This window comes from Dictyostelium discoideum (assembly GCF_000004695.1).
Source record: "Dictyostelium discoideum AX4 chromosome 1 chromosome, whole genome shotgun sequence".
In the NCBI taxonomy this organism is placed as follows: domain Eukaryota; phylum Evosea; class Eumycetozoa; order Dictyosteliales; family Dictyosteliaceae; genus Dictyostelium; species Dictyostelium discoideum.
In genome coordinates, this window is record NC_007087.3 from 3,137,920 (window position 1) to 3,152,919 (window position 15,000).

The following is a 15,000-nucleotide window of genomic DNA, read 5'->3' on the forward strand; positions in this document are numbered from 1 at the left end:
TTCAACAAATGATGATGGTAAATCCACAATTATTACAACAACAAATGGTAATGAACCCACAATTACAACAACAAATTTTAATGAACCCACAAATTGTTAGCCAATTGAATCAAATTAATCAAATGAATCAAATGAATCAAATTAGTGTTTTAAATCAATTAAATAATATGAGTCCAATAAATTCACTCAACAATAATATTAGTAATAGCGGTAGCCCAATCAATTCAATGAATAATAATAATAATAATAATAATAATAATAATAATAATAATAATAATAATAATAATAATAATAATAATAATAATAATAATAATAATAATAATAATAATAATAATAGCAACAATAGTAATATTAATAATGGTCAAACAATTGACCAACGTACACTATCTGGTGGCGGCAATGTAGTTTATTCTCCAACATCTTCACAGGATCAAAATATGATTTCTTTATTACAACAGCAACAGCAACAATTACAGCAACAACAATTACAGCAACAACAATTGCTTCAACAACAATTACAACAACAACAACAACAACAATTACTAAATCATCCACAACAATCACCAACATCATCATTATCATCACCATCACCAACATCATCCTTATCACCACCTAAAGCAATTAATCCCAACGCCAATATAAATAATGGTGGTAGTGGTTCATCAACATCACCATCATCTTCAAATATAAATAACAACTTAATATCTAGTTTACCATCAACATCATCAAACATTGTATCAAATTTATCACCATCGAGCTCTATATCTAAATCAACCTTACCACAAACTGCAACTTCATTACCAAAACCAGAAACTTTAATTCAGCCAATTCCGCAACATTTAATTGGTAACAATGCTTTTGCCGACCCAAGAAAGCATTCTACAACAGCCACCCTATCATCTATTTTACCATCTCAACAACCACAACAACAACCACAACAACAACAACAACTACAACCACAACAACCACAACAACAACAACAACAACCACAACAACCACAACAACAACAACAACAACAACAACAACAACCCGTTTCAACTACAATATCATCTGCAGTATCTTCCCAAACAACCCAACAAAAAAGTCAATTTGGATCATTTTCAATGGTCCAAAACTCTTCATCTTTCTCCCAACAACAACAACAATCCCCAACACAACAACAACAATTTTTTACCTTTGAACAACAAAATGTAGATTTCAATCAACAACAACAACAACAACCACAATTACCACAACAATTTATATCACAACAAAATATTTTACCACATGTACAACAACCACAACAACAACAACAACAACAACAACAACAACAACAACAACCACAACAACAACAACAACCACAGCAACAACCACAACAACCACAATCACCAATTAATTCTATGGGAGGATTACCATTCTCAGAAGAAGAATATAAGAAACAAATTGAAGATAGAATTAGAAAAGAAGTTGAGGATAAATTGAAACAAGAATATAATGAAAAAATGCAAAAACAAAAGGAGGAAATATTGGCATCAACTGCTTTTGAATTTAATAAAGTAAATACCCCACCACAACAATCAACACAACCTCAATATCAATCTTCACCACCATCTTCTTCATCAAATGTACAACCAAATATAACAACAACCACTACATCATCATCATCTTCATCAACACATACCACAACAACTACCACTTCACCAAATTATCTCTTCCCAGATTTATTTGCTGATTTGACAGCAACAACAAACTCTTCATCAAATTCATCAACACCACCAAATAATCAACATAATTCGACATCACCATCTGCAACTGTAAATTCATCAAATGCAGCCGATTCACCTGTAATTTCTAGAAAATCAACAACTCAAAACGAAAAAGACAAGCTCAAAAAAGACCTTGAAAACATTCATATCAATCAACCAAAAGACCCAAAGAATGGAGTTTTGTTTGCAAATAAAACTCCAACCAAAGTAACCACCACTACCTCATCATCATCAACCACCACCACTTCATCAAATTCATCCTCTACCACCACCGAAGTTGTTTGTCCAATTTGTCAACAAAGATTCCAAAGTGAAAGAGTTTTATCAGTTCATCTCGATGATTGGCATCCACAAATGAAGGATCATTTCACTCCATCACCACCAAAATCATCATCACCAACCAGTTTTGTAGACTTTGAAGAGCAACCAACCAAACCAAATACCACCAAAGGAAGATCAAAGACTGTCTCTTTCCAAACCACTCCAATTGAGGGTAAGAAATCAATCTCCTCTGAAGAGTTAAAAAAGAAGGTTCAATCATATGCAGCTCATAATAATAATAATAATAATAATAATTCCATTACCACCTCAACCACTACCACTTCAACTACCACTTCAACTATGGTAAAACCAATCTCTTCCATTCCATCATCAATTAAAAATAGGGTTATCGACTCAGAGGCTAACATTTTGGCAACATCATTTGAAAAGATTTTCATTCCACAAAAACCAAAGATTGTACATACACCAGAGAGCGCAGTACTTGTCCTTCAAACCTATACCCGTCGTTGGAAGGCAAGAAAAGAATTCAAACGTGAACAATTGCGTTACAAAGCCGTTAGTGAATTGGTTAGCACTGAAAAGTCCTATGTAGAGGGTCTTGAAAAACTCATTGAAAACTTTGCAACTCCATTGATGGGTTTAGCTGATAATGATATCCCATTGATTGAACGTGGTGACATTGAAACTATCTTTGGTAAACATAAAATCATCCTTTCATTCAATAGTGAACTTTATAGACGTTTGGCCGAAAGATTGGAACATTGGAACATTGTACAAAAGGTTGGTGATGTTTTACTCGACATTATCACTCAAGATGATTTCAAAGCAATCTACAATTCTTTCACTCTCTCCTATCAACATGTACTCTCTCTCATTGAAAAACTCTCCAATCAAAAGAACTCCTTTAAAACATTCCTTAGAAATTCTGAACGTTCTCTATGGAGTGGTGGTAATGGTATCACTGGTAATAATCTTCAATCACTTTTAATTACACCAGTACAAAGAATCACTCGTTACCTTTTATTGTTGAAAGAGATCATTCGTTTCACTAAACCATCCCATCCAGATTATGATTCACTTTGCATTTCTCTCTTTGAGATGCAAGATATTTGTACAGATGTAAATGAAAATCAACGTAGGGAAGAAAATGAAAAAATTCGTATTCAAACACTCACAAACATTACCAATCGTTTCGATCCAAAATTACCAAAAGAATTAAATCTCCTCCAAGAAGGTAGATTTTTGGTTAAAGAGGTCTCTCTTTACATCTATGATGCTGATAGTGAAAAGAGAAAAGAACGTGCTTTCCTTTTATTTAATGATATCATTATAGTCGCCAAAAAGAGTAAAAACAAGTTATTATTCAAGAATTTAGTTAACCTTCAACATGTTTCAATTAAATCCCTTCAAGATGGTATAAAATGTTATGGCACTGTCACAAAATATTCTTTTGAATTATATGGTCATAGTAATCACGTTATGCTTTTCTTTTCTGAAACTCAAGAAGAAAAAGATGCTTTATTAAATTTACTTCCAAAATAAAAATATAATAATAAAACAACAACAACAACAACAACACCAAGTACAACAACAAGTACAATAATAATAATAATAATAGTAATATAGCAATACAAATATAATATATAATAGTAACAACATTAATAATATAGAAAACAATATAAAATTAAAATTAAAAATAAAAATATATTTATTAATTAATTCTTTTTATTTGTTTTTTTTTTTGATTTGATTTGCATGTGAATCCTTATTTTAAAAATTCTAATCTCAAATTTAAATCAGATAAAAAAATTAAAAAGTGAATTAAAATTATTATTTTTGTTGGGTTGGGAAATTTAATTTTTTTTTTTTTTTTTTTTATTTGAGAGCGTAAACATCCTCTGCATTAATTTTACCATTTAGAGGTGTTGAACAATAAATACAAATTTGGTCATTTGAAAATAGATTTTTGATCCAAGGGAATTGGTATTCTTGTGATGAGAACTCAAATGTTTCATTGTCAACAATAGCTTCATCTGGTTGCTCTTTTATATCCTCGCCAGCAAGTACCAATGATTTTGAACAACAAAAATCGCAATTTAATGTTTTTGGAGAACTTAACAATAATAAAGTTCTTGAACATCTTTCTAAAATACTTTCACATTCTCTGCATTCAATAAATCTTTCAATTGTACCTTCTGAAAAATTAAATTCTATTTTACATAAAATTATTTAATATTAGTAATTGGTTATTATTGTAATGTTTAAACAAATATTTAATTTACCTGCTAAGCAATAGAAACAATGATCAGTTATAGGTTTAGTTTCACCTTTACTAACTATTTTCATTATTTTATTGTAAATATTTAAATATTTTTCTCCATCAATTCCTTTTAAGTGATGAGCCATTAATGAGAGAGAAATTCTTTGGTAATCTTCAAGTGGTGCAATTTTATCCTTCTGTTCGAAATATCTATTAAATTCTTTTAAACATTCAGAAATATAGTTTATATTTATATAATCTTTATAATAATTAATTTTATCTTCCATTTCTTTTGAAATTATATCTTTTGATTTTTTCTATTTTTATATTTAAATAATGATGATTAGTAATGTGTTAATTTAATGAGAAATTGGGGGTGGGTGAGTGAGTTAGTGAGTGAGTGAGTGAGTATGATATTACCTTTAAAATATAAAATAATTTAATAACGAATCTACATCTAGTTACTAAAGCATTTGAATTAAACCCTTTATCATTATCATCTGGACATATTTCATTTATAAACTCTAAAATACTCTCACCTGGATAAACATTTATATAAATAAAATAATCCCAAAGATCCTTTGACTTTTCTCTTTCAAATTCTATTTAAAATTTTAAAAAAATTAAGATTTATTAGTAAAACTAAAAATAAAAAAAATAATAAAAAACCATATGTTTGATTAATTTTAAACTTACTATTTAAGAATGCTTGTTTAAATGACTGAAAATTGAATGGTGGATCTTTATATGCTAAATTTAATCTTGATGTTACTGATTTAGAATGATACATTGTAATACCTGGTGGTAAACTAATAAATAAAATTAAAAAATTGTTAATAATTATTTTTTCTTTTCCTTTTTTTTTTTTTTTTTTTTTTTTTTTTTTTTTTTTACTTTTTTTTAATTTTAAATTTTCTTACTTTTCTAAATAAACAGTAATTAATTTATTTGGTGATGTGACCAATGAATAAATACCCAAACCTTTATCATCATCCTTTGGTAAATAATTTACAGAGGTTGGTTGTAAACTCTCTTGAGTGAGTAATGAATTCCAAAAATTTGGTTGAATTTTAAAATCAATGATATTGTTATCCAATGATGATGTTGAAAAATGATAATAATCTGAAAATGAAACACAAGTTATAGTTGCTCTATGTTTTAAAAATAAACATGATAATTGTTTTTTTTCGAAATTATATAAATAAAAACCCATTCCTTTGCAAATAAATAAATATGTTTCACCATTTTCCTTTTTTTAAAAAAAAAAAATATATATATGAGTATATAATTAATTATCATTATTAAAAATTGTATATAAAATAGATACATACATTTGGTGGTGACCATTCTAAAAGTGTTGCAACATTATAATCTTTTTCAATGATATTATATAAAAGTGTTACATTTCCATCACTATCTACTTTACTTAAATTTACACTACCATCACCAAGTGAAATTGCAATTATATTTTGATTTTGACTTGTGATTGAATTTTGTTTATTATTATTATTATTACTATTTTTATTATTATTATTAATTGTTGTTGAAGAAGATGGTTTCCATTTAATTGCAGTCACCCAATCATCATATTCATCAAAACATAAAAATGATATATTATCACTTGTAAATGCATCTGATGATGAAGTTGGAATAGTACACTTAAAAAAAATGATACCTCTTTTTGTGCCTAGTGATAATAAAGTTATAATTGAACCATTTGTATTGGTGGAATTGGATTTTTTACCTGTATTTTCAATATTTCCATCACTCATAATTGGTGACCAATCCATAGATTGTATATCCATCCATTCAGTTCTTTTTTTATACTCTAAATTTGATACTGATTCAGATTGACGAACCAATGGTTTCGGATTAATATTTCTATCACTAAAATAAATAAATTAATTTATATGGTATTAGTACTATCACTTTATAAAAAATGTATAGAATAAATAAATAAATAAATAAATAAATAAATAAATGAATAATAATTACATCCAAACACTATCATTTTCATCAATTTTTTCATTAATTTTTGGATCAATTAAAATTTGATAAGTTAAATCAGATAATGAAGATACTTTCTCCCAAAAGTAATTACTTGAAGTTGAAGAGATATATGGTGATTTAAATAGAAAAACATGACCATTGCTCGTTGATGTTGCTAATAATTGAAATCCACCACCTAATGATGGGAAAAAACATTCTGATAAACTTCCTTTTAAAAAATCAACTTCTGCTTGACTGGTTGCATGTTTTCTAATGATTGGAAATACTGTTGCTTGTGGTTCTCCTAATTTATAATCATTATAATATTCTTCTTTTGGTATCATTTTAACACTCTCTTTTTTTAATAATCCATTTTTAAAATTCTAATTAAATAAGAAATAATAATAATAATATTATTAATAATAAACGTTAATTAATATTTCTTTAAGTTGCGTTTTTTTTTTTTTTTTTTTTTTTTTTTTTTTTTTTTTTTTTTTTTTTTTGTTTATCTTTTTATTTACTTACTAAAATGAAAATTGCATTTTTTTGAACAATTGCAAGTTTATTTGATGATTTGGAATAACTTGAGCAATTGAATGTTGATGAAGATGCTTGTCTTAAACTTAATAAGTCATGAAGCATTCTTTAGTTTTATTTTCTTTTGAAATGTAAAAATGAAAAAATGAAAAATAAAAAAAAAATAAAAAAATGAAAAAAATAAAAAATTAAGAAAAATAAAAAAAAAGTGGGCGCCAATTTTTTATTTATTACCAAAAATGTTTTAGGTGAGGGTGTATCTACATTTGGAATTTGGGATTTGGAATTTGGAATTTGATTAAAAAAAAAAAAAAAAAAAAAAAAAAATATAATAAAATAAAAAATAATATATAATTATTTTGAAAATAAATTTTAAAGTATAAAAATAATAAAAAAATAAAAATAAATAATAATAAAATAAAAAAAACTTTAAAAAATAAAAAAAAAATTAACTTCAATACTACATTAGGAAATTATTGATTTACGTGAGCAATAAAAAAAAAAAAATTTTTTATTTTTTTTTTTTTTTTATTTTACTTTTTTTTTTAAAATTTTTATTTTTACTATTTATTATTTTTGAAACTTTTTTTTATTTTTTTTTTTTATTTTTTTATTTTTTTTTATTTATTTTAACATTAAATATAAATATCCATTATATCTATTTCAATTATGTGCATGTAACCATAGTAAAAAACCACCTATTTTTGTGAGTAAGAACGGAAAAAAAAAAAAAAAAAATTAAAAAAATTAAAAAAAATTAAAAAAATATTTCCTTTATTTTTTTTTTATTAATTTTTTTTAATTTTTTTTTTTTTTTAATTTTGATATTATAACACAACACACACAATACTCAATAAAATAAAATAATAATAATAAATAATATTAATAACTTATTAAAAACAATAATAATTTATTTCTATAAATATTATATTATCAAATATATTTGTGTGGGCATAGTGAAAAAAAAAAAAAATAAAAAATAAAAAATAAAAAATAAAAAAAATAATAATAATAATAAATAAAAATAAAAAATAATCTAAAACTCTTTTTTTTATTTTCATCACATATTTTTAAACTCATGTTCAATAATAGAATAGAATCATAATTTTAAAAGAAAAGAAAAAAAAAAAAAAAAAAAAAAAAAAAAGAATAAACGACGTTTTAAAACGCAAAAATAAAAAAAGAATAAATAAAAAAAAAAAAAAAAAAAAAAATTTCAAAAAAAAAAACAAAAACAATTGTTTTTTAAATTAAAAACTTTTTTTTTTTTTTTACAACAATAAAGAAAGGCTTGGTTATATACCATTACATAAAAAACAAAAAAAAAAAAAAAAACAAACCAAGTTAACCAATAAAAAATATAATAAAAATAATAAATTTAATATATAAAAAAAAAAATAATAACTATAGTCAAATATAATAAATATTAATAAATAATAAAAATAATAATAATATATAGAGATTAAACCATTATATATTAATATATAATATATATATACAATAGAAATACATAAAGAATGTCAGAAATATTAATAGATAGTGAACTACTTTCTTGTCCAATTTGTGCTGATACCTTTGTTGATGCATGTGATACAGGTTGTGGTCATACTTTTTGTGATTTTTGTTTAAATAGTTGCTTAGAGAACCGACCTGATAAATGTCCCGTTTGTTCAAAAGATCCATCACCTGTGCATCCAGCATTTACAATTAGAGCAATTTGCGGTGCTGTTGCGCCACATGTGGTTGAAGACCCAAGGTATGTTGAAAAATTTTAATTTTATATCTTATAAATAAAAATAAATAGAAAGAAATAAATAAATAAATAAATAAATAAAAATAAATAGAAATAAATAAAAATAAATAGAAAGAAATAAAGAAATAAAGAAATAAAGAAAGAAATAAATAAATAAATAAATAAAAATAAATAATATCAAATAAAATAAATAATAAAATACACATATAAAATAATATTTTATAAATATAAATATTGTTTAATTAATACCTACCTATTTAATATAATTTAGTATGACAGTAGAATCAGAGAAAGAACTTGGTAATAGTTCATATTATAAAAATAAATATGCACAAGCAATTCTTCACTACAATAATGCAATTAATAAATGCACACATACAGATCCAAAAAATTCATACCTGTATAATAATAGATCACAATGTTTTATTCATTTACGTCAATTTAAAAGAGCTTTAGATGATTGTGACGAGGCAATAAGATTAAATGATGATAATAGTAAGTATTATTCTTGTCAAATTTACAAAATTTCAAATGTAAAAAATATTAACATATCTCTTACCAAACTTTTTATTTTTTTCAGTAAAAGCTTACATGAGAAAAGGTTTATGTTTAAGAATGTTAGGTCATTTCGAAGAGAGTAGAGCAGCATATAATAAAGCAACAATTTTAGATAAAGGTGGTGAATGGAAACAACAAATTCAGGATGGTTTAAGATTTTACCAGCATCAGCACCATTACCACAACAACAATCACAACAACCACAACAACAGCAACCACAACAACCACAACCACAACCACAACAACAACCACAACAACAACAACAACCACAACAACAACAACAACCACAACAACAGCAACAACAACAACCAAGAACTACTCAACCAACTTATACCGCTCAACCACAACCACAACAACAATATTATTTCCCATATGGTCAGCAATATACATCAAACTATCCACAATTTAATCAAAATCATGCTAGATATCAATACCCTGGCCATTATACAGTAAGAACTAATGGTATCCCAAATCATACTTTCCATCCAAATTATCAATATCATAATATGCAACAACAACAACAGCAACAAGCACAACAACAAGCACAACAACAAGCACAACAACAACAACAACAACAAACTCAACAACCACAACCACAACCACCACAACAACCACTACAACAACCACCACAACAACAACAACCACCACAACCACAAGTTAATACTAGCACAACCAATGTAAATACTACTGTACAACCAACAACAACTACTACTACAACTCAACCTACTTCGACTTCTGCCTCATCAACATCAGCAACATCATCATCAAATTTAAATAATGCACGTACTACAAGCCAACAATCATTGGGTAGTGCTCCAACCACAGGTAAAGGAAGGGGACGATCATCTTCTGGAAATTGCAAAAGTCAATAAGATATTTTAATCATGTTCCTTTTTACTGTTATTTATTTTCCCATAAAAAAAAAAAAAAAAAAAAAAAAAAAAAATCAAAAAAAAAAAAACACAAAAAAATAAGAAAATACTTTTAAAAAGAAATTTATTGGTTAGAACAAAAGCACCAATTCTTTTAAACAAAAACTCAAAAAAACAATAAAGTGACCATTTTATTAACGGTCGTTCGAAACAGAATTTTTTTTTTTTTTTTTTTTTTTTTCAATAAAAGATTTTCAGATGTGTGGATCTCAATTTTCTTGGGGTTATATTGGATTTTTTTTTTTTATTTTTTTTTTTTTTATTGGTCCACTCTTTGAATAGAGTTTAATCACACAGAATAAAAATAGAAAGATAGAATTGTTTTTTTTTTTTTTTTATTTCTTTTTTTTTTTTTATAAAAATTTCTTTAATTAATTAAAGAAAAAAAAAGAAAAAAAAAAGAAAAAAAAAAAAATAAAAAAAAAAAACAAAATAAAATAAAAAAATAAAATAAAATAAACAACTGGAATTTTCAAAAGAAAAAGGTTTCAGGTAAGAAAAAAAAATATAAAATTAAATAAAATAAAATAAAATTTAACAGTAAAAAAGATTTTGGCATTGGAGGAATATATTTTTTTAATTTTTTTTTTTTTTTTTATTTTTTTAATTTTTTTTTTTCGTTTACACATACAACAACTTTTAACTCTTTAAACACAAATACACAATGAATAAATTATTATTAGCTTTCCTTTTCTTTGGTTTAATCGCCTCTGTTACTATTTCTATGAAAATTGATGTAAGAACACAAAGTGAACCAAATTTAGGAGATATTCCATTATGTTTGGTAAGTTAGTATTAATTTTAATTAAAAAAAAAAAAAAAAAAAAAAAAAAAAAAATTTCTAATATTTTTTCAATTTTAGATCTGTGACTTTGCTGTTGGTAAAATTGAAAAATATTTAGATGATAAAGCAAATACAACTGTTATCATTGACAAAGTTGAAAAGGATTGTAATATATTAAGAAATAGTTGGATTGGAAAATGTAAAAATATCGTTACTGAATATGGTCCAAAAATCATTGACCTTTTGGAAAGTAACGAATCACCAAAAGCAGTTTGTGCTATCATCGATTTATGTTAATACCATTAAACAGAATTGAAACATAAAAATAAAAATAAAAATAAAAATAAAAATAAAAATAAAAATAGATTAAAAAAAAAAAAAAAAAAAACCAAAATTATATGAAAAATTAATTAAAAAAATAATATTATTCATTAAATTAATATATCAAATACAAGGAATGAAATTTTATTTTATATTTTTTTTTTAATTTTTTTTTTTAAAATGAAAAAATAAAAATGGTGGTGTTGAAGTAGTATGGTTAAATTAAATTAAAATTAATTAAAATCTTTGGTTTAGTTGATAAATTTCTTATTTATATTTGTTTACTTTTGATTTATAAACTTCTCTTTTCTTTATTTTGTTTTTTTAATTTCGAATTTTTGAACCACTTTTTTACTTAAATAATCCTCATATTCCGAAAATTACACAAAACAAGAAAATAATATCTTTGGAAATAATTAATTATTTTCATTATTTAAATTTTAAGGATATTTTATTTTATTTTTGGTGTAATCATTTAATTAGAGACAATTTTAAAATCTGCCCACAAAAAAAAAAAAAAAAAAAAAATATTTAAGTTAACACTACAACAAATATAAAAACACATTTTTTTTTAAAATATTAAAAAAAAAAAAAAAAAAAAAAAAAAAAAAGTAGACGCTACAAAAAAAAAAAAAATATAATGTTGAAAGTGGTAAAGTGGTGTTAAGGTGGTGGTATTTTTGAAAGTAATAAAGATATGATATAATATTTCATACAATTTTGCACTATTTGTATTTGAATGATTTTTATTTTTTATTATTTTTTTTTTTTTTAATTATTAAATTATAATTTTTTTTTTTATTTTTTTTTTTCTTTTCTAATTTATATTATTATTTTACTATTTATTTATTTAATTGTTATTTTTATTATCTATTTTGAAATCCCCCAAATATAATTGTATGTATGACCCCCCAATTCACTCTAATGCATTACAATTAATCAAATTATTTATATTTTTTTTATTTTTTTTTTTATTTAACATATTAAAAACATTAACAATGAATAAAAATAAAAAAAAAAAAAAAAAAAAAAGAATAAAATCAAAAAAAAAAAAAAAAAAAAAAAAAAAAAAAAAAATAGAATTATTTAATAAAAATAATAAAAATAATTAATAATAATAATATTTTTATTGGATGTTGAATTTTGAAATTTTTATTATTTAATTAGAAAAACTTATTATAAGTGTGCGTCTTTTTTATTAATATAATTTAAATTTGATTTTTTTTTTAATTAGATGATAACTATAAAAAATAAACAATACTTTTTTTTTTTTTTTTTTTTTTTTTCTTTTTTTTTTTTTTTAAAACAAAAAAGGCATTTCAAAAAAAAGAAGAAAAAAAAAAAAAATAATAATAAACAATATTGAAATTTAATTTTAACCATAATTTATTTTTTTTATTTATTAATTTTGTATAGTTTCAAAAAAGACAATATATTGGTCCAAAAAAAAGTAAACAAACCAAAAAAAAAAAAAAAATCAAAAAAAAAAAACTATTTTTAGGAATTCTAAAAATAAAAAATAGGGAAAAAAGTAAAGAAATCAAAAAAAAAAAAAAAAAATAAAAATGAAAATAAATTCAATAATTTATTTTTTAAAAATTTTTATTATTATAAATATATATATAATTAAAATTAAAGGAACAGAAGAATGGAAATTTACACAACCAGCATTATTTGAGAGTGTATTATCACCGATGCCAAGTACAAGGACATTGACATGGAGTGGTACTGATATCACATTGAATATTACATCAAGTAGTGGTCAAAAATCACCAACACAAATATTAGGAATCAATCTTCCAACAAATAGTAGTACATTTAATAATGTGGATTTATTAAGTTTCTTTTCCAATAAAACCTATGCATCATTTCTCTCACAATTCAATTGCAAATTAAATGCACCAACTTGTGAAGAAATTAATTTTAGTGAAAATGTAAACGATGTTTGTTTACTACTTGCATCAGTGGATGGGTACGATCGTGTGTCGCTCTATGGCAGAGATACAACAGCGGGATATGCGCAATCGGCATTCTCCACTTACAATCAAGTGAAACCACTATCATGGGGAGTAGTTAAAAAGGGTACATTCAATAGTAATGCCAATGCATCGGAATGCTCACCAATAATGATCACAGAGAAACATGACTACTTTTCATTGGGTTGTTTTAATCGTGTTTGTGAGAACCCAAATTTCGTCATATTGAAACCAAATATCTCTATCAATTATATCAAGATTTGTTATGACTCTTACTCTGCCTCTGAATTTATTATGTATTCATTCGCTAGATGCTCAAATCCATCATTGGAGATCACTCGTCAACCATTGTCTATTGATTTCTCAATTGCAGGATACGCTTTTCTTGATAGTCAACCCGCCGATGGTATCTATAATCCATTGGTCGATAGTCCAATGGCTGGTGTGGTGGTTGAATTGTTAACTTCAAGTGGTTTACCAGTTAGAAATAAACTTGGTATTGTTTTACCCTCAACTACAGACAATCGTGGCTCCTATATCTTTAGTGATGTTGCCAGAGGTGCCTATCGTATTAAATTCACTTTTCCACCTCAATACGAACCAACTATTAAAATTAAAAATGCTGATAATTATAAATCTTCAAAAATTAATCCAAATTTCTCAACTGATCTCTATATACTTTCAAATACTGCCTTGGGTGTAAGATTGACAACAACTGATGATATTGGTGTTACAACTGATAGAATCTTACCTGGTATTAATGGTGGAGTAGTTGGAATATAAATTTACCAATTTAAAGAAAGAAAAAAAAAAAAAAAAAAAAAAAAAAACTTAAAACTTAAAACTTTACCAAGTCAAAAGTTTAAATTTAAAAATAAAAATAAAATAAATAATATCTAATAATTGTAACAAATATTAGTTAAAGTATATATATATATATTTGTATTTTAGTTATTTTTAAAATTTGATATATCTTTTTTTTTTTATTTTTTTAGATTCCAAAAAATCAATTATCTATTTTCAAAAAAAAAAATTAATAACATATAATGGTACAATGACAATTTCAAAAAAAAAAAAAAAAAAAAAAAGATACCAAAAAATTGAAAAAAAAAGATATAGATAGGGCAGATACGGATAATTAATTGATGGCTATAAAAAAAAAAGTTCAGAAAAAAAAAAAAGTTTAGAAAAAAAAAAAAAAAAAAAAAAAAAAAAAAAAAACTTTTAAAAATATCTTCAATCAACTTTTTTGTTTTCATTTAAAAAACGAAAAAAAAAAAAAAAAAGTAACATGTCATTTAAATTTAATTTTCAAGTTGATGAAGATGAAAATGATAATGGTAATAATAATGAACAAAATAATGAAGAAAGTAAATTAGATATATCTGAATTTGATTCAAGCTCTAAAATGGATGAATTACCATCAAAATATATTGATTTAAGAGTAAATATTACATTATATATATATTTATATATATATATATATTTGATTAGAAATTGAAACTATAGTTTCAATAGATTTTTTAAATTTAAATATTTATCATTAATAACATTACTTTTCATAGAATAATTTAAGTAGTTTATTATCAAATGTTGAAACTGAAATAGTAACATTTTCATCAAATAATAAATTAAAAAAATTAGTTAAACCTTTCAAAGGAAATCAAGATAATAATAATGATAATAATGTAAATAGTAATGATAAAAATGATAATAATAATAATAATAATAATAATAATAAAGATTATGAAAAATTATTGGATAAAACAGATTTAATACCAGGTGTATATGAAGGTGGTTTTAAGCTATGGGAATGTTCAATTGATATTATAAATTATTTATTTGAAGAAAAAATTGATTTAA

At 23.7% G+C, this 15,000-nt stretch overlaps 7 protein-coding genes across 8 annotated transcripts in view; 5 read left to right on the forward strand and 2 right to left on the reverse strand.

The window, feature by feature from the left end:
* The window catches only part of gxcT (C2H2-type zinc finger-containing protein), a gene marked incomplete at both ends in the record, with an annotated part of 4,967 nt that extends 1,398 nt beyond the window's left edge, over positions 1 to 3,569 (forward strand). Inside the window, one exon of the mRNA XM_641021.1 lies at positions 1 to 3,569. This exon is cut by the window's left edge and continues 1,143 nt beyond it. Within this exon, the coding sequence (XP_646113.1) occupies positions 1 to 3,569 (3,569 nt within the window).
* A 333-nt stretch (positions 3,570 to 3,902) lies between these two features.
* Positions 3,903 to 4,574, reverse strand: DDB_G0269612 (hypothetical protein; the record flags this gene model as incomplete). The annotated part of the gene is made up of 2 exons (XM_641022.1): positions 3,903 to 4,237; positions 4,310 to 4,574. The coding sequence occupies 2 exons, from the start codon at positions 4,572 to 4,574 to the stop codon at positions 3,903 to 3,905; spliced, it is 600 nt and encodes a 199-aa protein (XP_646114.1).
* Positions 4,575 to 4,630: 56 nt separating this feature from the next.
* DDB_G0270578 (hypothetical protein) lies at positions 4,631 to 6,918 on the reverse strand (the record flags this gene model as incomplete). Its single annotated transcript, XM_641023.1, has 7 exons — positions 4,631 to 4,707; positions 4,743 to 4,889; positions 4,984 to 5,096; positions 5,208 to 5,536; positions 5,619 to 6,174; positions 6,283 to 6,659; positions 6,802 to 6,918. 7 exons carry the CDS (start codon positions 6,916 to 6,918, stop codon positions 4,631 to 4,633), a joined length of 1,716 nt encoding a protein of 571 aa, XP_646115.1.
* Positions 6,919 to 8,330: 1,412 nt separating this feature from the next.
* DDB_G0269614 (RING zinc finger-containing protein) lies at positions 8,331 to 9,996 on the forward strand (the record flags this gene model as incomplete). Its single annotated transcript, XM_641024.4, is given in 3 exon segments — positions 8,331 to 8,569; positions 8,838 to 9,061; positions 9,147 to 9,996. Coding segments are annotated over 3 exon segments (1,313 nt in total).
* A 724-nt stretch (positions 9,997 to 10,720) lies between these two features.
* DDB_G0269616 (saposin B domain-containing protein) lies at positions 10,721 to 11,137 on the forward strand (the record flags this gene model as incomplete). Of its 2 annotated transcripts, none has more annotated exons than XM_001732900.1 (2): positions 10,721 to 10,840; positions 10,919 to 11,137. In XM_001732900.1, the coding sequence occupies 2 exons, from the start codon at positions 10,721 to 10,723 to the stop codon at positions 11,135 to 11,137; spliced, it is 339 nt and encodes a 112-aa protein (XP_001732952.1). The 2 variants fall into 2 exon arrangements, with proteins under 2 accessions (XP_001732952.1, XP_001732953.1); XM_001732901.1 differs by having other exon boundaries at positions 10,781 to 10,840.
* Positions 11,138 to 12,726: 1,589 nt separating this feature from the next.
* On the forward strand, positions 12,727 to 13,920 carry DDB_G0269618 (hypothetical protein; the record flags this gene model as incomplete). The annotated part of the gene is made up of 1 exon (XM_641026.1): positions 12,727 to 13,920. One exon carries the CDS (start codon positions 12,727 to 12,729, stop codon positions 13,918 to 13,920), a length of 1,194 nt encoding a protein of 397 aa, XP_646118.1.
* Positions 13,921 to 14,428: 508 nt separating this feature from the next.
* Positions 14,429 to 15,000, forward strand: part of DDB_G0270580 (UPF0558 protein) — a gene marked incomplete at both ends in the record, with an annotated part of 1,452 nt that continues 880 nt past the window's right edge. Inside the window, 2 exons of the mRNA XM_641027.1 lie at positions 14,429 to 14,581; positions 14,703 to 15,000. The exon at positions 14,703 to 15,000 is cut by the window's right edge and continues 92 nt beyond it. Coding sequence (XP_646119.1) covers positions 14,429 to 14,581; positions 14,703 to 15,000 — 451 coding nt within the window. The remainder of the gene's footprint in view (positions 14,582 to 14,702) is intronic.